Below are 25,859 nucleotides of genomic sequence, written 5' to 3'. Positions count from 1 at the left end.
TCAGTGTGCAAATGGAGCAGATGCTACTCTGGCATGAGTGGCCAGTATATGCAAATAGTGCAGCATGGCGAGACAACTACAGTGAGTGCACGAGTAATACATAATTGGCCCCACAGAAATGTGACAACGAACTCAAGTCAAAAAATTTCCAGCTTGTTGTAATGGAATTATAGCTTATGGCAGGAATTCACTTAGCAACACGCTTCAGTTAGCAAGCTGACTGTGTACTGTTTAACAAATATATATTGAATTTCTGAAAGGTTTTTTGCATCAATTGATATTTCACTAGGACAGGGTGGAGATGTAGAGCTCGACAACATCCAACTGCACACGTAATATAATGAAAATGACAAAATAGCGCAAATATTTACGCTCCTGCTATCGACTGTTTCAGCGTCCATTGAGAAAAAAGAAAAAAAGAAGACAACATGCTGGTCATAATATTGCCAAAAACATCAGAGGGTCTATTAAAGTGGAAGTTACCCCATAATTACAGCGTAGACTGTAATTATGCGCTGGAAGTGCTTGTGTACACATGAAGACTCTCCCTAACTTCCACTAACAACCCAGACTAAAGCTAGCTAGTCTTTGGAATACATAGCTTGTCTCTCAGCCGAGATGTATCACTGCAACATACAGATCAGTCAAAAATCATTTCATTTTTGACAGGGAGGTACCGCAGTACTTTTCTAGTATTGGTATACTGTGCGACCCTAATTGGCGGTTAGCAAACCAGCTTAAGGGTACATGACCGCCACCAACTGCTATTGTCCCTAATTGCAAGGAAACCAATGTGACCTGATGGTGGCCGGATGTTGTGAAGTTTGGGATCTGAAGCCCACTCTTATCACAACACAAAAAAAATGGGCCAAAGAACAGCTTGTATCTAAAAAAACATGGATCTCAAGGCACTCGTATCGTACAGCACCACTGGACTGGACCCTTTTAAAGCCATACACACTCAAAGTCACATATGCAACAGTAGTTCATGATAACACAGTACTGCTTTCCTATGTAGACAGGGCTTTGGCACCATCTAGTGGCATTTCAGAAAAAGCACCACAACTGCAAATAGGCAACGCCAGTCTGTTCATTGCAAAATGAACGTTTTTTTTTCCTTTTTTGGTTACATCTCAGCCCCACACGAATGCAAATGATCTAAAACCAAAACCACTTTTTTTTTTTTTTTGACTTCAAATGATGGTTATGAGACAGACAAATAACGTTGCTGGCTTAGCAAATTTCGAGAAAAGCCATGGAGTCTCACCTTGCAGCCTTCACAGGCGCTGACACCATAGTGGTACCCTGAGGACTTGTCCTGGCACACAAAGCAGGGCTTGTAGACGCGGGGCGGCGGGGGAGGCGAGGGCGGGCTTGGCACTATCTCCTCTGAGCTGGTACTCTGCGTCTCTATCGCTGCGGAGAAAGAAAGAAACACAAGGTGGGGGCTTAGCCAGAGCGAGCTTAATCGATAAACGTGACATTCACGGAGCAGCTGATGCGCACACTTTGAACAGACACAGTGAGGGCACGCACTCGCACACACTGATTGTGCTCTTTCAGATGTGGCGCACACACACACACGCAGATCATCAAAGAAATAGAGAGCCCAGCCTTTCCTGGGCTTTTTTCCCCTTGGAGCTAAAGTGATGTCTTGATGCGAGGAACTACGTTGCTGGCAGGGTTCAAAGAAAGTGCTTGCCTCTGATACATGGCCTGCAGTTGCTCTTTTATTTATCCTTATATAATCATGCCTTTAAGCAGGGATGCTTAGCAACTCATTCCTCGATGTTACCGATGAAGAGAAAAACTGCAAGCAAGGCTAATTGCATTTTTTTTCTCCCCCATCTAAGAATGGCAACCAAAAGGAGGTCGAATAGAGCAGTGATTCCCCACCAGTGTGCCGAGGGAAATGATCCAATTTCACTTTACTGGTCCCAAAAGTATGATTAATTTCAAAATAATCCATCATATTTCATCTATCTATGCCAGCAATGTATAGTGACAGGCAGAATAATTAAATGCTCTTCCATTAGAAAGCAGAAGGTACCAAACTGACCTGTTTCTCCCCTTTTATGACATCGTTACTTGGTGGTGAGATTTTTCAATATAAAATGTGTACCAAGCCACAAGAAAAAAAAAAAAAAAAATACTATACATGTTTCGCTGTTGTCTTCATGTAATATGTATTGGACTTTGACCTCAATACCCTGCATGAGTGTGTGTGTTGCAAAACACACGTCAAATATGAAAGCGCACATTCACAGCACAGCTCTGCAACCGAGCAAATAATGCCATAATCCCCGTTTGAGCTCGGTGTGCACATGGAACTAGGCCATCTTGTCGTCCATTTTCATCCACATGCCAATATGATTACTTGGAATGATGTCGCGCTCCTTTCCCCCCCCTTTTTTTTTTTTTTTTTTTTTTTAAATCAACTTCTTATTAAAAGTAGCAGCAGTACTTTTCACTGGCACAAAATGGCGGGTTAACAGGATTCATATACTTTTTCCAAAGTTAAACTGAAGCAATTTGACTGTGGTAAACAATCTTTTCGGAATGAAAATAACAATCATGTACATCAATCAATATGTAAAAGAATGAATACATAAAAATTAACTGTCATTTTTTAAAATCTAAATGTCAAAAGAATCATACAATTATTATAAAAAAAATAACATAGTACAATAAAGTCAATCCAACATACGAAACAATATAATTATTTCCTATATTTAAGCACAGTGTAACTAATGAAACTGTGCATAATGTTACAATGGCTTACAATATTAAATAAAATTTTTAAGGATACAAATCTTGGGTCTATTACGTTACTCACTGCATTACAAAATTGTTCATGATGGTGGGAGTTAAAGAGTATTTTTTTTAGGATGTACTTGGTTTGAAAACCACCAATTTAAATTTATGTTAAATTGTTTATTTTACTACTATTTAGATTAGTAATATTATATTGACCTATTTTTAGGAGCGAACTGGATACAAAAAATATATTAATTAACCAATATTCGGGGGAAAAATGCACAAATAACGAAACAAATATGACAGGACTCTTAATGTAAATGCTTGATGGGCCGGATTAAAAAATAATAATAACAATTTCCCTTCAACTATAAACGTAGAAGACCACAGCTAACAGAATGTGAAAAAATAATGGGGGGAAGAAAGGTTTACACAAGCAAAGCATTTGTAAATCATTGAAAAAGCAACATTAAATTACACATGTTGTAGAATTTTAAGCGAGGGGTACATGCAATTGTCTGCGCCAGTCAATATTCACGCAGGTCCATTAATGTGAACGTGCAGGCTTGTTGAGCAGGCTCGCCCGGCATTATCAGCTCAACGCAGGAAGGATTTGGGAGGTGGACAAGCAGCTCTGGGGCAGCCCATAGATCCTGCGCGAATCAGCCATCTATATTTAACAGAGTGGGTGCGTTCAGCGACAGGCCTGTAGTAGGCGCGCAGCATTCTGGGCGATGCAACGAGCTCACCTTCCTGCCTATTGTGCAAAGTACCTGAGCACAAGTCTCAGCTCACCTTGCCAACCTCCGTGCCTATGCAGCAGATGGTGCACGGAAAAGAGATTATGTTCACCGAAACCAAAATAAACACTCCTGATGCCCAGATCTGTTTAAGGCTTTCCTAGAAGAAGGAGAAAATCTTGCCTGTTCAGCACCTTTCCAATGTTATCTTTACTGTCGGGAGAATGTACAGCAAATGGGTTTTGTGAAGGTCCTGTTGCAATTCCAAACACAGACACCCGAACAGGGCCTCTGTTATTGAGCCATTTCGTTTATGAGGCCTGGTGGTCATATGATACTTTAACAGCAGCCCAAAAAAAAAAATCTTCAAGCATGTTTGTCATGAGATGACTTTAAATTTAAATAAACACACATGACCTAGTTTGTATTTGCAGTAGATGGGGGAGAAGGGAGAAAAGCATCGATGATAAAGAAATTAAAACAGATAAGAGAGCCTGGACTTGAAGCACAATTTACTGTCCTTGTTTGAATTAATAGAATGACAGATTCGCCTCGAGATACGAGTGACCCGACTTGCAGACAAAAGATACCATCACTGTATGGAGGCAGTGACCTCAACTTGGCTCACTTCAAAACAAGCAGTAGTTTGGCAGGTAGTGAACAATACTTCAAATAAGAGGCTTCAAGCTGTTTATTGCCAATCATAGTTGAAGTGTACTGTCAAACTAAACAAAGAGACCTCCAGGTATATTTAAAGCAAGCACATAACTTCGCCTGTTAGTCCGTTTAGCTTCATGCTAACAAACATGCAAATCAGTTTCGCAATGTGATAACCCTTTCAGCAACGGATATTTCAACACAAACATTAGCGCAATCCATGTAGTTAGACAATATGACAATATTTAGGCGTATATCCTTTATCCTCTGCCAAGAATGATCATTATTACTGCAGCTGAGTAGCTGTGATCATATCCACGTATATCTGTATATCTGTTAGTTACTGCCCCCAGGTGGCCAAGGCATGCGCAACAAAAGGAGCAGACCAATGCCTATTGAATTGAAGCAAAAATCCATCCATCCATTTTCTGGACCACTTCTCCTCACTGGGGTCGCGGGCGTGCTGGAGCCTGTCCCAGTTATCTTCGAGCGAGAGAGAAGCAAAAATGCGGCAACATTTCTTTAGATTCTATTTAATTAAGTCATTACTGTGTGTTTTTATGAAGTACAGTATTATAGAGTACTATTGTTGTTATTATTTTTAAAAAATATTATTTTTTTTTTCCCGGGGGCAGGCTGTACTGGAGTCATGGCATTTCAATTCATTTCAATGCGGAAAGATGATTTGAGATACACTCTAAATTACAAGCGTGGTTATGGAAAGAATATGTCTATCTCAAGGCACCACTGTATTTGGAGGGCTAAAAAAAAAAAAAACTAAGGCAGAAAGTAGGCAGGAAGAGTATGTCCTTTGCCTTTCATTGCACCTCTGTGGATGTCATCTGGGGCCCACAGCGCCCGTCGTGCCGCCGGGCCACGCAGCCACGACACCCGCGTCAAACAAATGAAACCCCAAATAGAGCACGCCTTACATAACCTGGCATATTCTCTCATTAGCAAGCAGCCATTCACAGATTTTGATGTGGACTAATTACAGCGTAGCATTCCTTATTAGAGTGAGAGCGGACCTATTCATCCACATTAAAAGCTGCCTTGATTAGAAACGTACAGACAAACATACAGTGTGTGCCACCCCCCTCGCCCACATGAAAATTACATCTACCATCCCCACATGCGATGGGATCAGTGGACTCTCTCTCTCTCTCTCTCTCTCTCACACACACACACACAGAGAATAGCAAGTCTTAATGAGAGCATCCGTGGAAATCTGGGACACGAGGACATGAGTCTGTGGGGGGGCTGGCAACTGTAATTAAATACAATGGCTGGCTTCTGGAGTCCCGTCAGGCCGAGACATGAAGCAAAACAATGGCAGGCCTGTGGATGGAGAAGCTCCTCGCCCAGTCTGCAGGCCTCAACCGGCTATTATTCAACACCATTCAAGTTCTCAATCAACACTGCCTATTATTGTCCAAGCCACACAATCATACAGTGGAGGAAGTGACTCACAGTAGCCTGGAAAGCGCCTCTCCAGGTCCTTGCAACATGCTAAAATGCTGCAAATGTGCACACGTGTGTTGGCAGGGGGTCGTCTTGCCCAAAAGTCACCACAGGGCTTGAACATCACGCTGAGAAGTGCGCAGCCAGGAAAGTGCTGGCGTGATGAAACAATACCGGTTCACTTGGTGCTACGGGAACCCGGAAAATAATGTCGAAATGAAAAACAAGCTGATAAAGGCTGCTATTGTTTTTTGGCAAGGAGGTGAAACACAAACAACATAATCTGTATCTGAGTTACGGTGTTTGGAAGTAAGACAAAAAAGGTTATAATATCATCCACGTGTCATGATGAACAGATAGCGTCTTTGAAACCAAAGGGGAAACAACACCTAAAGTGCAAGTTGATCATTATTTTTGAGAACAACACATAATTCCTTACAAAACCCATGTCATGCATGATATCAAGTAGGGCTGCAGCTATCATATATTTTTAGAATTGAGTATTCTTTAGATTCATCAGATTTAAAAAAAAACAAAAACATTTGCATTATTGAACACAATACCATGCATGTGAGGGGCTGGTGTTACTTTTGTCCACTTGGGATCGCCATCCTCATGTTATACTGTCGTATGTGTGATTTAGTGTGTGTGGCTTTAAAAGGTGAGGTCTGGCAGGGTAAGTGAGGTGGGCGTTAGCGAGTGACAATGTAGAATTGGTTGGCTCGTCTTCGTGTTTCAGAGTTAATTGTGGCCATCCGCAGCTCATAAATGAATGTCCTTATTATGCGTTTGTTTTATTGTTAAAGCAATTGAAAGTGCACCAGCGGTCGTGTCATCCTTAAACACTTGCAGGTGGGATTACAACACGTTCTAACTAGTGATGGTAAACTATATGAAATTTGCTAACATCGATACGTTACCTCGTGTTGCGATTGTAGACATGCTGCCGTGTACTTTTTAGTCCTTTTTAAAGTGTGAAGTGATCCCAAACTTTGGACAGTTGTCTGACGACTCTTTCCTCGTGGCTTGTGAATGGCGAATGGTGAATAGGCAGGCAATCTATTTTCCATCCATCCATTTTCTGTAGGGTCGCGGGTGAACTGGAGACTTTCCCATCTGACTTTGGGCATGAAGCCAACAAGCATTCACATTCACACCTACGGACAGTTTAGAATCTTCAAATGACCCAAACGTACCATGTTTTTAGAATATGGGAGTACCAATATCAGGACTTTGAGGCAGACATGCTCACCACTAGACCATCATGCTGCCCATTTTTCCTTTTATGGGAAAAAGTCTTGAAATCCATAGAAATTGTGGAGCGACCACCTTTTGTCTAAAATACAAGTGACTCCCTCCCAATAAAAACGAAAAAGTAAATATATAACCCTCTACCACCCAGATAGCACAATAGCTTAATGGAATGTGCTGCTCTCAAACCGATTATGTAATTATGTACATGTGCGAGCGGTTAGTAATGGTGGTCTTAAGATTCACTCGACTAGCCACAAGCGCACTTAAGGGGGGTGGGAGGTGGCGAGGGGGTTGGTTGCACTCAGCCACATCCTCCTAAAACAATTACGGCATAACTCGACGCAAACGGACAAACGTACGTGAGACATCCCGATGATGAAGTGGCGCGTGCAGTCCTTCTGACGTTGGAGAAGTCTGGCGAGCGTCAAACACTTCAAAAGGCATCAAGAGACCACAGATGCATACGGCAACGCGACAAAGCCTCCAGACTGCCGTCTGTCTCGCTCCGGTGCTGCCGAGCAGTTCTAGAGGTTCAGCTTTGGGTTAGTCTGTGAAGATTTGATTAGCTTCCATCCCCACTGGTTACTGGGCCCAGCTGCGCAGCATATTAATAACATTTTACCGTCATTATGGGGCAGCTAACTACATTAAGCGGGATGGCTGCTTGGCTGGCGGGACTCTGGACAAGAGACTTGAGGCTGAGGATCTTTGGCAGGGGTCGTCCATGCCTGTGTTTGCCATGACTTGTATTAGTTTATGTGGATACAAACACACAAAACACGCTCGCCATGTGTGAGATGCATAGAAGAACATAAAAGAGGTCCATTTGTCTTGCACTGGCATACGAGCTATATCAGGGAATGCGCAATAGAAGACGCCATAGGCTTGGAAGTCGACTCAAAATAATGAAAAGGGACGGCCGATGAAAGCGCCTCAGGGTTAGAAAGCGTCCCGTGAAAAGCAGCCGCTCGCAGGCCCGTGCATCACACAACTGGCAGCCATTTTAGCTTTTATACGCAATCAAAGAGCAACAAGTGAGCAGCGAAGGCCATTAGTCATTCATTGACCATGTTATAAATATTCACACTTCAATTTCATATTCACAGAGTGGAACCACGCGCAAAGAAATCCGAGGATGCTTTGTCAGCGCTCTTCAATTACTGAGTGGGAAATGGGAGCATTTCCTTGCTCACTGGGAAATCCTGCCATTCTCTAACAAAGCGTCATAACTGCTCCGTGGATGAGACGCGATTGGCCGCTTTGACGTCCATTACTGACAGCAAAAGCCGGTGAATGAGATGGGGTGATGGAGTTTGACTCAGGGCGTGAGTGTTCACACGCTGGTGGCTGGAAGGAGCCGGTGGGGTGTGTTTGTGTTTAAACACAAGTGTGAACACTTACTGGTTGGAAGAGGGGGGTCAAGCAGATTGAAATAAGTGAAAACACACATGTAAAGGAGTTGAAGCTCTCGTGGACGTTTTACACTGTGACCAAAGTCAGCATCTGCCTCTACACCCTGGGGTGGGAAAAGTACACTTGGTTCTTTATAAATTATTAAGAACCCTGTAAAGCAGTGGTACCTCGAGACACCAGTGACCTGACACCAGTTTTTCCCAAATACAAGCCGTCGTTTGGCCAATTTGTTTGGGCTTTGACTTGCCAGCAAAATGTTTAAATAAAAGCACGATTCAAGAAGTCCATAATCCACAACTATTTGTTGTTAAAGATAAAGTAATTTTCACCCAAGCCACTACAAGAGTAGATGTCAAAATGCTGATTAAGCCTATCAGTCTATAGCTTGCTGAATTATTCAATATTGATTTTTATTTTTTTTTTTAAATATATATTTAGTGACTATCCTATACATTCCCGCGCTGGATCAATTGGTGGCGCTCTAAAATCACGTAGCAGAAATGACGTATATTACTTACGGACGGGTAGGCCCATATATGGACAGCACGCAGGTCGACTGAGCCACAGAGGAGAAAGCAATTGAAGCAACATGTCGGGGGAGAAACCCAAAAAAACGTCTGAGACATGGTGCAGAAGTGGATCCTACCACAAAGAAAAAGCCTGCTCGTCGTCCACTTGTTTTTCTATCAAAATGTTGCAGATGCGCTCGAGGTGGGGAGAGGGGTCGGAAAGGTAGTGCGGGGTTGGAAGCATTTAACCTATGTCATAAAGTGTTGAAGGCTTTGTTGTAATGCTGATTTCCAGCGTTACAGGGCGCCATTCATTAAATAATTGGTAAATGAATTTTAATTCATCCATCCATCCATCCATTTTCTGAGCCGCTTCTCCTCACTCGGGTCGCGGGCGTGCTGGAGCCTATCCCAGCTGTCATCGGGCAGGAGGCGGGGTACGCCCTGAACTGGTTGCCAGCCAATCGCAGGGCACATACAAACAAACAACCATTCGCACTCACAGTCACATCTACGGGCAATTTAGAGTATCCAATTAATGCATGTTTTTAGGATGTGGGAGGAAACCAGATTTCCCTGGAGAAAAACCACGCAGGCACGGGGAGAACATGCAAACTCCACACAGGCGGGGCCGGGGATTGAACCCTGGTCCTCAGAACTGTGAGGCTGACGATCTAACCAGTCGTCCACCGTGCCGCCGAATTTTAATTCACTTAATTTTAAATAACGTAATTATAAAATAAGCATAGTTTATGTCCATTTAAAAAATTATTAATTATAGTTATTTTTCGTACATGCCAGGGGCTGCATAAAAATGGACCACTGGCTGAAAATGGTCCCCGGGCTGTAGATTGGACACCCCTCGCTTTTATTTACAGTTTAAACCATAAATATAACACAAACTATAATCCCAAAACATTTTTAATATCATTTCAAATTTATTTTACAACATTCCCCTTAAACATAAACGGCTCGTAGATTATTTGATTTTGAAAAAAACAATTTATGTGTGCGCATACGAAAAAGATGCTCCGTAACTTCCACTAACAACCCAGGCTAAAATTGGCTCCTGCCTGACATCAAAGATGTTAGCGTTGAGATGCAACAATTCAACATACTTCTTTGACACCAATCACTAGTTTCCTATTAGGTTCCACTGGGGAAATTTAAAAAGTGAATCAGTGAGAAACTAGCAACAGCTTAATTTCCACGATTGCCTCTGCTGGCCACTACGTGTATAGCTTCAAATCGGCGAGAGTGTTCAACGTTGTCCAGCCGAGCTTTTGCAGCTTTGCGAGGCTGGCCATTTATTTTGTTATAAGTTTAAGTTATGGCGGCGCAACAAATATGCGCGTTTATGTTTCCGCGGAGGCGAGTTAGGAGGATTACAGACGACCCCTGCTTCCCCACCCCGCCCTCGCTGCCGTGCTCCACCTAAGCCGCTGGATGTTTATCTTGCAGTCTACCTTCTCAGTGTAATGACGTAGACAACAATAGAAACTTCCCACTTGAAAAATACCTACAGGAAAAGTCTGCATATTATAGTAAAGAACAAAAGGTTTGTTATAGACTAATGGTCTCTTATTTTTGTTTAATATACTGAGAGAGTGGGCATATATCACACTGTCAAATTACTCTGACTTTACTATCATCTTTTTCGTGGCAAATAACACGTCATGTTTGACGTTTCAAAGAAATGACAGCAACTGCTGCACTTTGCCCATATTGCAGCAAGAGCAGAAATGGATGTGACAGCTCGAGTTGTTAAAGGCCCGCGCAGTATGTTTGAAGACGACACAGGCTAAATTTTGATGGATAGTGCTTCAGATTGGGCCGAAACGAGCCCGTCCCCACCCCACCACCACGAGCGGCATGGAAAACACACGTGTGAGTGATAGATGAGGGTCCGAGCAGAGGCCGAAGGGCAAGGCGTGCCGGGGTAAGGGGTTTTTCTAGCCTGTTACCGCCATCGCCTCCTGAACGCCAGGAAATGGTGATGTTTGTCTTAGGCCTGAAGTGGGGGCAAACACCGGGATGCTGTTTAGCCAGAACATGTGTGCTTATAGTGGGGGAACATGAGCAACACATATGCACTTCTGCCTGTTTAAATGCTGTAGGTATGTGCGGAACTCGGTGCGAGTTAACGTCGGCACGCTCTTGTCTGCTTTCCATCAAGCCCCCACATCGTTCCGAAGCCCTTCTCCGAGAGCCCCGAGATAACTTCCCTCTCCACGCTGCCAGACCTCTGAAATAACAACACACCTATCAGTGCTGCCCCAGCAAATGGGAGCCACAACTGAGAACATGTGCGGATAAACTAGAGCACCCGGGCGGGGGTGGGGGGACACCAAGAGATGGAGCAGATGGCAAAAGGTGAGGTCTGCAGGGGCTCAATGTTGTGCAGCAATCACGTTAACCGCTGTCGCTCCTCTGGGCCGCTGGCCTACGATTTCTTTTTTAAATACAATAAAGCGCAGGGCATGTTGAACGTACGTACATTAAATTAATTGTAAACACGGGGGAAAACAGCAGCCGATAGATTGTAGGAAAGAGGTGCGGCAAGTTCCCTGGCAACAACGTGAGCAATACGGTATAACTCTACCCCAGCAGCTGTCTGAGTGTGCTGAGTGACAGCGGGACGATGCCAGTTGGCATTTGTCCCCAGGCGACTGCAGATACTTGGCTTGAGCTGATGATGTGGTGGGCACGCAGGGCCCGCCAGTATGTGGAAACGCACAAGACCACATTTCAGTCAGCTATGGAACAGTATTTGTTTTTTTTTTTCCCCCTGTGGAACCTATGCTTATGCTGTAATGCCCCTAATCTCCACGAGACGGCACTGAAGCCCTTGCTACTAGGAAAGTAGTAATTGGTATCAAGGAATTATGTTGAAGTAATGCGTCTGAATTTTTAAGATCTTTGTCTGCCGGGGAGGAGCTAAGTTTAGCCCCGGTTGTTAGCTGATGTTAACAAGAGTCATCGCCATGTTATTGCTGGACAATTGGCGTTTGAACAGGTTGCAAAGAGGACATACAGGTGTATTTTTTTCTAAATCAAATAATATACAAGCCATTTAGTTTTAAGGGTGAGTTTGAAACGATATTACAGTGTTTTAGGATCATAGATTGTAGTTTAGTTAAGGTTTAAACTAATATAGGCATTTTTGAGGAGCGTAAATGACACGTGTTTATTCACGGCAGGGCTCGTCACAAATAATGGCGTTAAGTCCCAGGGACCAGTAGATTTGTTGTTTACTAATGCTAAAACAACAAATGTTTCATTGAAGACATAGTGGCCAAAAAGAAAATACATTCCCTTCTGTATCTGCACCTTTACTCAGATCTTGACTGGGTTCTTTGTTGGAAATTCATTTTATAATTGCGTACTTCGGCTGTCTCTCGGGGCTAAGGACTTTGTACAAAACTGTGTTTTGTCCAACTACAAACAGCATTTTAGTGAATAAAACATTTGTTTTTTGGGGGGGGGTTAAGATGATCCAAAATGCTCAATGTTTTTAGCATTTACACGTAGATGAGTGAAGACTTTTGTATGATGTCACAGCATGTAGACCAAAATCTCCTTATGATGTCATGTATTTTTTTGTGTGTTTCTCGATTTCTTTCTGGTCTGAGTTGTAGTTTCACCCATTGCTTTGGACTGGGAATTGGTATGGATTGAAATGTTTGGGCCATGGAACCTGCTTACTTGTGCTAATGTTTCCATATTTACAAATGCACTTCTAAAAATTACTAACAGAAGATGGAATGACGACAACGGTAGCTCACAATGGATCCTCCATTGAACAAGTTCATTTCATCAAATTGATCTACCCATATGGTTGCTGTTGTCTCGCCTCTGAATAAATTATTCCCAGCCACTGTGCCATGGCAGATTTCATCTAATTTGGTATTGATTAATTACAAATAATGCATATTTTGTATTCTATCTACGCCAGTGACATAAAGTGACAGAACTACTACATGCACTTTCACTATCATCACAAATCAACATTACAATGAACCCCTGTTGATCGCTGCAATTTAGAGATTACTTTTTAAAAAACAATACTTTTACCCGTTTCGGCCGCCTTTACCACATTTCAACTTATCAAAACACACATTTTATACACACCGTACACATTTTATACACACAAATAAGAACAAGCATACAAATGTTCAAAAATATAAGTGCAGTATTATATATAGTATGTGTTAGATTAGCCTTTTTATACACGGCTGAAAAGTGCATCAGCGACTTGCTCTCTTTTTCCACATGCGAGGGTATTACACGAAGTAAGTATATTCTGAGAAATCATCAAAAATGATTGCTATTAATCCCATATCGTCACGAGACAGTGAGGATTTTGGTGAAAGATACATTCCACACAAAAAAAGGTGATATAGCGGGGAAACACTGTGTACTCTTTGGCAATGGCAGGAAAGTGCATGTTTATGCCGAGGTGGTTCACACATTTCACCTTTGTCGAATGTGTTTTCAGTCTCATTTACATGTGAGAACTGCCTGCTAGTCACAAGCGACTGCAATCAACTTGTGACAGCTTCAACATTCCAAGCATGCCAAAACAACACCAACCAAGCTTGTTAAAGACAAAAACTCCCTGCACATTCCTGTAAATGGACGGTCCACCTGGTGAGCACCAGGCATTCCTAGAGCAGAAAACCTATTAAAAAAGAAAAGCGATAAGGATGAGAGAGTGGAGGCGGATAATGACGGAAAGGAGAGAGGCTTTGGAAGAGACGACTGCTCCACGCCAAGCAAACATTTCAAAAGAAAGCCCCCCCCAAACAAAGCTGTGTGCACTGACGTGTTTACTCGGTGACGCACGCCACTCCACTCCGCTCGCAGAAGGCGTAGCCACGGCGTAACCTCCCTTTGTCAACTCTCGCAAAGTGAATTAATCTGGCGTTCTGCACCGACTTGCAGCCGGCGCATAAATCAAGCTCAAGGTCGTCATTGGATCATATCACGCAAATTCACGCGCATAGGTGAAACCGCTGTCTTTTTGACAACTCACTCTTAAATGTTAGTGCTATGACGGCGAAAATGGCTTCATGAAACATTAGGCCTCTCTGTTAGAGAACATTGGTAAATTATAGAATTGTGTGTGTTGATAATAAGCAGCACTCTTCTATGCATGACTACATGAAAATAAGACTCATTATCCCAAGTCGAATGCCCCTAAAGCTTATTTCACCCCCCCCCCCTCACTTTTCTTTGGGTTTTTGTGGCATCTATAATGCTTGTTAGAAAAAGATTGTTACGCATAAGCTCTGTTTTATTGCTTTTATCTTCTACTGGGGCTTAACACGCGTGTTTAAGATGTACCCGTTCTTGTTTTGAAGTCTGAATAAATAGTGATGAACTTCTTTTTAAACTTGCACGACAGCTTAAAAGGTTAATTGTACTTAAAAATGCCCTGCGCAGCTAATATTTTACAACAATGACAGTTTGACTCCGTGAACAATTTGACTCCATTACTTCCTTTGGGTAATACGAATAAATGAAGAGATCAACCAGCATCCTGGAACAGATTGTGTTTAACCTTTTACTGCATTCTATTGTCTACCTAACGAAATTACACACTGCGGATTACTGTCTTTTATGGCTCCCTTCATTTCTATAAAAAAAAAACAGGTGAAGGACTCGATTCACATGACTTGACTCGAGTCAGACTTAATATTTTAGCACTCGGGCCTTCCGTGACTAAAACTTGTGAAAGACTCAACTTGACTTTGACTTGGCATTCAGGAGACTCTACCTGACTTTAAACATGACTGCAGAAAAATGTTTTTTTTTTTTTTTTTTTTTTTTTTTTTTTTTTTTTTTTTTTTAAAGTGTCAGTACGAAAGCTAAGTTTAGACATATCAGTATCAGTGCTAATACTAATACTAATGCATTGATACCACATTACAAACCTGACATACTTTGCAGGTAGGCGTCATGTCAGCCGTGTGGAGCAAGGCGCCTGGCAATTATGCTGTGTAAAATGGAGGGTTAACCCCGCTCGGGCGGCGACCGCGCTCCCATCACGGAGACCGATAATCCTTTGGCTACAAAGAAACAGGAGCATTAGGAAGCGTCTCTGTATAGAATGTGACTCGGCCTGTTTTGAATTAGCGCTAAGACATTTTTTAAATGAATCACAGGTGAGCTATCTTGCGTGCATCTTGTACACACGTCGATCTGGCGCTGCAATGACATCCATACATATTAACCTGGCCCTCTATTCATCTTTCTTGGGCTGACCGTCACACAAAGCGCCTCTCTGTGCTGGGAGGCCAAAGGTCCTTCATGAATGCTCCTGCTCGAGTGTTTGCTCTCCACTCACTCTAACTGAGAGGTTATCAGCGCATTGATAATCGCTAATCCGATGCGACTGGCAGCGTTGAAAGCCTTCCTCCGATTCTTAAGCGCATATTCAGCAGGAGTGGGGAGAGGAGGTCATACATATGGGGAGCTATTTTACATGAGAGGGCTGAAACGGACCTGGAGAGGAAAAGAGGGGGCAGCGAAAAAGGATCAGGGAAGTTGATCAGCGACGATATAGGGAGAAGAGGGGAGCACCGGGGACCGCCTTTGTCATGTTAAAGCGACTCTTTGGACCCGCGATCTCCCTTTGCCCTGCTCTCTCCCCCGCTCACGCTCTCGGCGGATCACACAATAGTCAATCACAGGAGAATAGATTACGAGGGTTTGATCTTCTCCACTTCAGAGCGGAGGCATGACAGTGGAAATGAGGGAAGGGGTCGGGAGTGCAGCGTGTGCGTGACTCGCGACGACAGACTGTTCAACGATGCTAAATAATGGGCTCGACCGGGCCGTTTCTCCTAAATCCCGAAATGCGATCGCGTTTGTCACCGCCTATTCATCGTTTGCCGCAAAAAAGGACGACGCGGAGGTACAGTATTTAGCCCTCAAGCCTCGACAGGCCAATACGCATTCCTGTACTGTATGCGAAACCCCCAATGATATCAGTTCCCTTCATAAATTAGCACAAAGTACAAGTGTCAGGCGTAGAGTTGAAAGCATATAATTGCGCATGTAAACGGAGGTATTTGCGCGGGTGTGGACAAGGAGATGCAGCAAACGTGCCATTATCTTGTCACTACTTTATTAAAAGCGCTCCTTGAGGATGCCTGAAGGGTTAGTACACCATCAAAAAGTGTTAAAAACAAGGACTACAGTATGTAGCTACACACGTTAGATCAAAACAAACAGCAATTTGGACTGGAGGGAGCAGGGGTGGCCTTTTGATTACTTTTGCCCCAGAGATGATGAAGTAAATGTTATCAATGAATCAAGTAATACTTCATTTATAATTGTGTTTATTTTTGGGGGGGAATGGGATGGAAGTTCCCTCTTAATGGTTTTAATACCTGTTTCAATATGTTACATTAAGCAGAAAAATACGACATGGAGTTGTCATACTGTGGATACAGTGAACCCCTGTTTTTTGCAGGTACATGTTGATTGGTGAAAATCTGTGATCGAGACCATATATGAAAAACTTTTAAAAAATATATTTTTACACCTTACCAATGCTTTAAATGTATTTGAACCCCCAAAACTTAAAGCATAAAATGTATTGCAAATACTGTACATATTTGCCCTGACGCGATGGCGTGTGACGCTGGCGAGTCTGCGCGTGAGTGTCTGGGGTTGAGCTGTGGCCGACAGCAGCCACTTACTTAAATTAAAGTTACTTATATCTTAACTGCTTTAACAGTTTGGATTTTAGCGCAACATATCCGCCACGTTTGAGGAGAATGTTGCGGCAAAATCATGTACACATGTAAATAATATATCGTTAGTCTTGTAGCATAATTGCCCAAATCATTTATAGCTTACTGTCATTTATAGCTTAGTGTCATTAAAAATAAATACCAATGTGCTTGCTAGAAATGTTTTTTTTTTTCCCCTCTTCATGTCTGTGTATATGTTCAGTCATCCAGGTCATGGTCATGCTCAAATGTTGAAATGAGTCAACCAGACTCTTCTTGTCTGATGATTTTATTTTATTTTTTTCTTGTTTTGCACAACAGTTGAAAAAATAACTTTGGCAATTATGCTACTAGGCTAATGATATTTAACGAACCATGTGTAAGTGGTACTGTGCAATTCCGTTTCCCACGATATGGGCGTAGAATGAAGAAGCCCTGACTGAATTTACAGCATGACTACCTGTATCGGCTAACTAAATAGCATGGCTGTCGTCAACCAACCAATAAAATTAACAGTAAACAAAAGGACAACAATGGGGAAATCAGTAGACTCTAGAATTTTGTGTTCTTCCTTCTTGGCATGTGACAGGTGGTTGTAACAAGATAAGCATTGTTTGAAAAGAAGCATTTTTTCCCCCATTCCCTTCCCGTTGTCACATTGAAGTGTCTCGAACAATCAACATCTAAGCCAGCTGTTTTACAACTGAGGTCCCTGCAAAACAATTACCAATAAATTATGCAATATTTATTCAATATTTCTCCCCCTTTAAGGAAAAAAAATGTTTGAGAACCCCTTGTCTAGCCCTTTAGCTACATTTAGCTGCCATACAATTGCTGTTGGTATAGAACCAAAATCCTTGACAGCGTTTAATAGAATCACAAAAATGTACACAACTGTATTGTTTGGTGCAAGCGAGGCTTCACAGGCTGAGGTTGCAGCGGCGAAGCACATTGGCAGCATATTGAACCGCAGCTAAAACCGCCAGGATCCCCGCGATACCTTCGCCGGCAGCCGGCCACCGCTCTCCTGTTCACGCGCACTAATGATGACTGATGACACACACTTGACTCACACCGTCTGACGCGAGAGTGTCAGGGGGCTCTTTAGTGGAAGATTTGGGCAGCGTGAGGGAAGAAAAGCGAGAGACAGACACATTTGTCTTTACTGTCGCCGGTGATTCAGACGCGAGAATGTTTGGCCGTGGATAGTAACGGGAGACTAAAGTTAGCTTAGGAGCGATGGCTGTGGGCTGGCTGGGACGAGCGGAGTCATCAAGAGAGGGATGCTACTCGAATTTAATGAAGGACAAGTTAAGCTTCCCCTCTGTCTGTGTGTGTGTTGTCTGTGCTCCTGCAGACACCAATTTCCTGCATGAATCCCTGACCTTTCAGTGTAGCCTGGAGGGAGCCATTTGATCATTTCAAACACACACACACACACACACACACACACAATTTTCGGGGATATGCTAGCCTCCTCATGACGACTGGTTTTCGTCAGACGTGATCTCCGGTAAGCCTCCACAGGAAGTCGGTGAGATTTGCCCACCTCACAGGAATGCCTGGTGTGATTTAAAGTCACTGATGCGGCTTCATCCTCGGCCCGAGCAGATATACTGTCGGAGCCGTAAACATGGCAGGTTTACCGACACTGCCGTGCGCATCATTTATCACTCGCATTTACACTGGTTGTATTATTTGGGAGTTTGATTTACCGCAGTGGAGCCAGATTGCGGTATCATGTACAACACCAGGCCTCCATTTAGTAATGCTACTGTACAATACAGTGATTCCCAACTGCCGTTCATCTATTTATGTCAGCGAGGAAGACCAATTAAATGCGCAATCAATCAATTTACCTGTGTATCCACCTGTTGCCATTCATACGACAAAGTAAGTCATGGCGTCCTGCGAGTATATCAGCTGTTCAACAAAAAAGGTTGATTTGGGAGGAAATTGAGTCAAGGTCGTCATTATTTGAGTATACATACTTCTGAACATTTTTGAAACACTGCACATTTTCCGGTGGCACTCTCCTCCCTGATCTTATCGTAGTAGAGGGGTTTGCAAGCCAGCCTTCAGGTGAGGCCAGTGTGGAAGCTTCAAGGTCCTCCACCTCTTGTTCTTTGGCCCTCGAGGGTCCAGTTAATCCTGGCTGGCCTCTGTTGACCGTTCCGTCTCTGGGCCTCGCAACCCGGGCCTCATTACAACCTTGTGGGAAGCGGAGAAGCATTTATTGTGACCCAGTTCAGCGACCAATAGGAGAGCACACCTCTCCCAGTTAACGCTGTCCATTAAGCTAAGTGGGGCCCATCATTTATTCAGCGGTTTGCCTTTGCATAATTCAGGGTACAAAGGCGACTGTCATGAATAGGGACACACGCAGGTGAGGACGGCGTACGCACGCTATTTCGTATTGTACATCTGTAAACACTTGACTTTGGTGCTCATGACTATGCTGGAAAATGTGCGTTTAACTGGAAGCAGATGCGTGGGAGAGCAAATTTAAGTGAGGGGAAAGCAAATTTTAAGTGGGAGCCCCCCCAAACCTCCTCACTCACAGGCATGGTTCCTGAGGGAGCCACTGATGTTAATACAGTTATTAAGCCTCTCCACTGAAGCTGACTCCACCTCTTCAACCCTGGGCATCAAGAGCCTCACGCTCTATCTGCCTGCCAGGCGGCAGGCAAGCTCACTTGCTTCCACAATAAGATCAAACAGTCTGAGCAGACCAGGTCAACGGGAGTCTGTGATGGTGTTTCCCACTCAGCGCTGAAGCAGGTTGGGTTGGATGCATCAAGCCCACGGCGCATCCCAGCAGGCTTTACGGCAGGAGCCGGGGGGAGTTCCTCCGGCCTTCCATCCTTTCAAGTCGTCTGACTTAGATTCCCATGCATGTCTTCCCGGTGTTGGGGGATTAGAGCCATGAAAGGCTTCGGCAAGTGCATGCGCACGGGGGGATTTTTCCGGCATCAAGACGCTTGTAGTTTTGGAAGTTGATCGGAGGTGAGCAGTGGATTCAGGGGTGGCCAGGTGAATAGGTAAAGGTGTCTTACGGTAAAAGCTCTCTCAAACAAATGTGGCACACCAGGTAGAATCCGTGCTTGGGTTTATAAACGCTGCATTGCATCCAATTTATAATTTACATCAGTGAAGCAAGTTTGCCACTGTAGCCAGACGGTGCACATTTGGGCAGCCATGCACACTGCACGCACAGTACTTGATATAAAAGACCTGACTGCTCGCATATTTGACTGCCTTCTTTTACCAGCCCGATAGCCACGTGGCCTCCTTTCAAGAAGGCTAAAGGTAATGAGGGGTTTCCCATGAAAACTGGGCCACACATGAATGTCATAAATACTGCAGAAATGGCAGCATTCATAGGGGCTTTTGGGTCTAATCTTGACATTTTAAAAGGGATGGGCAAAATGGAGGCAAATTGTTTTCATTGGTTTAATAGGACGGGGAATTGGGTCATTCTGTACCAGACTCGCCATGCCGACGCTATTGGCAGCCACAGGAAGCAAGCCAAGTTTCTTGTACGAGGAAACAAAACACAAATGACTCGTTGACCCGCCAAGCCAATCACTCTCCTGTCTACTTTCCCTCTCTAGCAGCTTTTTGCTAAAAATATATATCCACAGATATTATCATTTGAAAATGCCAGCCCTCCCACAGACCTTCCTCTCCCGCTGCCTGAGATCTATCTCTCCTCGCTTTCGTGTTTTCTTTCGGCTGAAAGGTGCTGACAGCCCAGACACAATAATCCAACTCTTTTGTAACACTGTAGGCAGCACCGTGCACATGGTTCCCAGAAATGGGCAAAGATGGTGCAGGACCAATGTTTTCTCCCATCCCAGTAAATATAATATTATGAAAATATCAACTGATCTGTAAGTTGATCAAATTCAGGCAAGTGCCCTAAAGATTGGGACATTTTTCTCCTCGATTGCTGTTAATATTGCAGTGTAATCATGCTTCTTAACAAATGACGGGTACAAACGCAAAAGGAGATGTCTCCATTTTGTGTAGTTAAATGAGGGTTTTATTTTCTGCTTTCCAGGTTAAATGTAATCATTATTAAGGGTATTCAACATTAATGTTAATTAAGCAATTAAAAAGCTCATTTGGAGCAAAAAAAAAAAAGAAATGGCAACTTTCATTGAAAATGTTTTTCAAAGAAGTATTTGATGCCATTCATTCAGCTTCCGTTCCGCTTATCCTCACTATTTCATCACAAAAGCAGACAACTCCAGGAACATAAGTCTCTTCAAAAAACAGACAAGTCCAAAATGTTCACGTTACCCTGAAATGACACTGAAATGCTATAATGCATTGTGAATAAAATTGAATAACAGATGAGCATACTCAAATTAGTTTCTTAAACCAAACCTTAACTTAAATGAACCCTTAATCCTAACCCCTCAAGTCACATTGATTGCAGTTATCTCCGTCATGGCTACTATCCTCGACATCCTGTCGACTGACCAACACTGGCGAAGGCTTCCTCGTAGAATCTTCAGACCTGATCACGAACACCAATCTCACCGATAAGTTCCTCATATCATCTCTCTTGGACCGTTTCAAGCAATTAACCATAGGCAATACAAATGCAACTTAGCATATTATAGGCTTGCACAATCGAAGCTATATTAGCAGTGAGTTAATGAGAAATTACAGGCGCAGACAAGTTTGAGGATCTAAGCGACTAGTTCGATGACGTAATTACGCATGGGCTCGTGTTTCACAATGCAACATTGAACGACGCCCTGAGAGGCAGTCTTGCTTCTAGGCGTGGTTCTGTTTTTGTCGAAATGCCGCTGTCGGCTTTTGTGCTCGAACTAGTCGAATTTCTAGCAGCAGGTCGCAGGTGTGCATCAAAGAATACAAGTTAGTGCCGATCCAAATTATAAATGAAGTATTTCCCCACATTCAACAACCACGGCACGGTTACAATGCAAATTGTTGGTGACATATTTTTTCATTTTTACAGTATACAGTACAATTTGAGCCACAGTCGTCATCAGTTTAGGGACTGTTGAGAAAACAATAAAACAAACTCGATGGGTGCACCCACGTAAGAACCGCTTTCACACGCCACCCACGTATCTCACACACAGACACTGTAATACGTACAGTATTTTCTATACATTTTGTGCTTTTTGATTGTGTTGCAAAGGTGGCCTTTGCTGTAAACTAGAGCCACTCCAATGTAGTTAGCGGTATGGTGTGCATGTATGAAGACAAAGCACGACATTAGGAATTCAACCATCCACAGAGGTCCTATGACAACAACAAAAAAAGAAAGGGGCACACAGAAATCAAATAAATAATTCAGACATATACTTGAGATTAAGTGTCGTGTTTCCTATCAACCATTTATCTTTTTGGCTCAACATGAAAAGCTTCGCCTGCTGGATACAAGCGTTGGCTTATCTCCAAGTGGTTCCATTCATAAAATCCATCCCCCTTCTTCGGTGTCCCGTCTTAACCTACATGTGTTTGGAGTAGTCAAGCTCCAGGCCATCTCTCCGTTGACACAATAAAACAACAAGCAGCCTGTAACGCCATCGCGTCTGCCTCCTTCGCCGCGACAGACCTTCCAATCCATCACGGAGCGGCTATGCGCGCTTCCTTTCTATCTCATTTTGGGCAGTCCATTTCATCTGGGTCCCAGGTGGGCCTTTAAGAGTCAAATGTCGGGCGGCCGAGCTCCAGACGTACATGTAATGAAAATGAAATGATTGAAAGGGGGCTGTGGGAGCAGGGCGACATTTGGTGGGACAGATCTCGTCTGACGCTGAAGTGGGACTAGATTGAGTCAAGCTGGGCCGGTCTGGTCTGGGTCAGGCTAGCGTGACGCAGCCAAAGAGATGAAGATAAACAATATGTATATCTAAAGCTACATTACAGAAAAAGGCTCCATAAAACAACTTTGTCTTCCTCCACGACGGCACTTTGACCAGATATTACGATAGACATCTTAAATCAGGATAGTAATGAGATTATCTGGCAGAGTGCAGTTATCTTGTCTATCTTAGAAGCAGGAATGCTAGCTAATCAAAACCACAATTGTAGCAGGGGGGGTCTTGCTGCTTTGTTGCACAAATAAAGATTAAGGTTTGAGTAATCCCATATGCTCTGTTATTTCTAACAAAAGACACAAGCCACGAGCGAGCGCCATGGTGTGCGCCTCTTTTGCCTGCTGACTGACTGCGACGGCAGTAACACCGTGCTATTTTCTGCCCAGACAGCAAAAGAACTGCCGGGGCTTTAGTATTTTTAGCACGCTGAGCTCTAGCCTATTTTCTTGGCTTCCCCGCTCTCTAAACAGGGTGGCATTCCATTGTGCCCGTTTGTGTAGGTATGCCCGCGAAGAGGTGCACTCGGTCACGCGACGCCGACCAGTGTGACCAAACAATGGACGTTATCACGAAGAAAGTATCGCATTTTGTCAAATAGTCAGTCGCCTCTACTATATTAGTATAGTCTAATAAATTAAATTCACCCCAATAACACAGTGGTTTTCAAAATGAGGTGCGACAACTGCAGCTCGGGGATTCAAAGAATCATTTGCAATGACTTATGCTGAACCATTTGAAAACATGTATACAATTACAAAAAGCATAAAATGATGAGACTAAAGTTGTATTTTTCAAATTCACTTTCTCCTCTTGTTAAACTTAATATCATAATATAATGACTTTAACTTGGAAAAATACAACTCTCTCATAAGACGATGACTTTTCATTCTGACAAAACACATCTTTGTTCTTATAAGAAATACGACTATTTCTTCTTGAAAAAAATATGACTTTACTGTCATAACATTACAACTTTGTCCTCTAAAAACAGATCTTCTTATCGTAATGGTACGACTTTTTTTCCCTCAAAAATTGGCAACCTTATAATTCCTATAGCATTTAGGAGTGTATTTAGTATGAGTATTTAGTTGTGTTTAGTCAGCATTCAGATTATAAGGGGGTTCTTGGAAAAATCTCCACCCTGTATAAAAATGTTGGACAACCACTGCAACAAGCCTCACCTCCAAGGCGCTCCTTCTTATAATGTGAAAGACTTTCTCCCAACCAATAAATCATTTTATGCAGTCATTTTTAAAAAAAAAAGAAAAAAGAAAATTTGGAGAAACATAGAGCAGGTGTGCATTTAAGGATTAATAGCGACACTGACTGCCTAGCTTAAGGCTGCCGTATTGCAAATTTTACCGTGTAGGTTAGGTGGGGAGAGAGGGGGATGAGATAAAGTGAGCTCGAGAAAAGAGACACTTTGGGAATGAAAATGCCTCGTGGATGAATTCTGCGGTGATGAATGCACCAGGTTCAACAGCCAGATGAATTTATATGTATTCCATTATGAGGAGGGGGCTATGAAACATGGAGATGGGAGGTGTAGAGATGGGATGGGGAGAGTCCTCCCTCGGTGTGCTGGGGACCTAGCCATGCACGGCGCGTTGCGAACAAGCCATCTGTAGAGATAAGTAAAGAAGTGATTACAACGGGGCCAGCTCCATTTCTGACAGTTGACGCTTGGCCGCACCCACGCTGCAAATTGATTTAAATGAAGAAGCTATGAATATTTTACAGGGCACAACCCGCCTCCTCTTGAAGCTCAGCCGCCCGCTCGCTCCCGTGTGTGAGCACGACACGGATGGACACAAGGGGAAAAGTCATTATCGAAAGCGAAATAACAGTGTTATTTTCCCAACTTCCGTGATGAATTAGTGAGACTGCCTGGATTCCTTGCTCTGCTGTGGTCCTTAAAGTAGGTCTTTGCAGTGTACACAAAGCCTTGTTCGGAGATTTAGCATCAAACCAAACAGGTAGAGAAGCACAGTCCCCAACTGATGCCTCCTAAATCAGTCTACAATCAGAATGGGCCCTTTGGTGGCACCACGTGTGTTTGTCTGCACAAAATAGAGACCACAACATTGTTGCAAAACTAATGAAAAGCAGTAAATAAATAAAAAAGTAAATAAATAATAATAGATCACAAACACTCTGTTCCTGCCGCATAACCTTTTTTTAATGAAGGATGCGTCTCATTAAAAAAGTGCAACAAGCGTCTTGAAGGTTGGTGACAAGGTGTTGTTTCGGGAGCGAGTGATGGCACGTAGTGAAATGTCGCCCCGCAGCCTTTACAGAGAGAGAACAGTTGAACTCCCTTCAACCTTTGGCTATTACAAACATACCTTGATGACAAAAATGGATTATTGATGTTCACCTGGAGGTGAAAGCAGGTGCGTTTCTGTGGACATAACTTGAGCTCACTCTCTCTTTCTGTCAAGAGTCTTTGGCGTTCCAGGCACTTGGGCCAACTAAATCACTGTCGCCATTGGCTGAAAAGGGGCGAGGGCATGTGGCACAATAAGGGGCCTGTCTGGCGCTTCCCTCCCGTAGAAGAATAGAGGACCTTGTCTCAATGCCATTTCTACATTGTGACACCTCCCATCAACATCTGGGAACTCCCACAGGCCACTCTCTCAAGATGGATGGAAAGAAACCCTTCGAAGGCCGAGAGACTAATAGTGCAGTTTAGAATATTCATTTTGTGAGATTTTACTACTTCATGTCAACAGAAAGTCACAGATTGGAATTTTACCAATGTGGAAAGCTGCTTTGCCAAGAAATCCTTAAGTGGATTAATGAAAAAAAAATGAAAAAGCAACCATAGGACTGTACATATTAAATGACCCTTTAGTCCGGATGTTTTGGACTGCAAAATTCCCATCAATGTCAAGAGCCGAGAGTTTATTCACAGTTCTTAATAACCACCAAATAATATGAAACACAGAGGGGGAGGATGTGATTTTCACAGTTTGTTTGCATGGCTGACACTAATCTGTCGGCCAAGTCTAAACGCAACACCCACGCTTTTCTGTGTCCCCCGTCTGACAACCATAACAAAAGGGACTTTTAAGACAAATATCCGTTTTCTGATTGAAAATGCCTGATTGACCTCTCTTTGCACAAAAACAACCCAATCATTTTTTTTTTTTATTATTTATTAAATGTGTTAATCTTGCTCTTGCAATGCCAAATCATTTCCAGCCTTAATAGCACATGAGTCAGATTAAGCCGCCAACCATTTCACCCCCTCCAGGCCACGTTCATACCCACTAGACCGCTCGGCACCCCTAACTTCGGGAGACAACCCGCACACACTACTACACCCTCTATGAAAAATCCCTGGTGAGAGCTTTGTTTTCATACAGCGCACAACCTGAGAAGATAAAAAAAAAAAAAAAAAAAAAAAAAAAAAAAAGATGACAAAGCGCAAGAAGCCTATGAGCTGGTGAGCATTTGAGC

At 43.2% G+C, this 25,859-nt stretch overlaps 1 protein-coding gene across 6 annotated transcripts in view; it reads right to left on the bottom strand.

Moving 5' to 3' along the window:
• Nucleotides 1-25,859, bottom strand: part of raraa (retinoic acid receptor, alpha a) — a 167,529-nt gene that overhangs the window by 17,886 nt on the left and 123,784 nt on the right. For all 6 annotated transcript variants that reach the window (XM_061705661.1, XM_061705660.1, XM_061705664.1 and 3 more), the window contains one exon: nt 1,268-1,416. In XM_061705661.1, the coding sequence (XP_061561645.1) occupies nt 1,268-1,416 (149 nt within the window). The remainder of the gene's footprint in view (nt 1-1,267; nt 1,417-25,859) is intronic.

This window comes from Phycodurus eques, chromosome 19 (genome assembly GCF_024500275.1).
Source record: "Phycodurus eques isolate BA_2022a chromosome 19, UOR_Pequ_1.1, whole genome shotgun sequence".
Lineage (NCBI taxonomy): Eukaryota > Metazoa > Chordata > Actinopteri > Syngnathiformes > Syngnathidae > Phycodurus > Phycodurus eques.
This window is presented reverse-complemented; position numbering and strand designations above follow the sequence as displayed.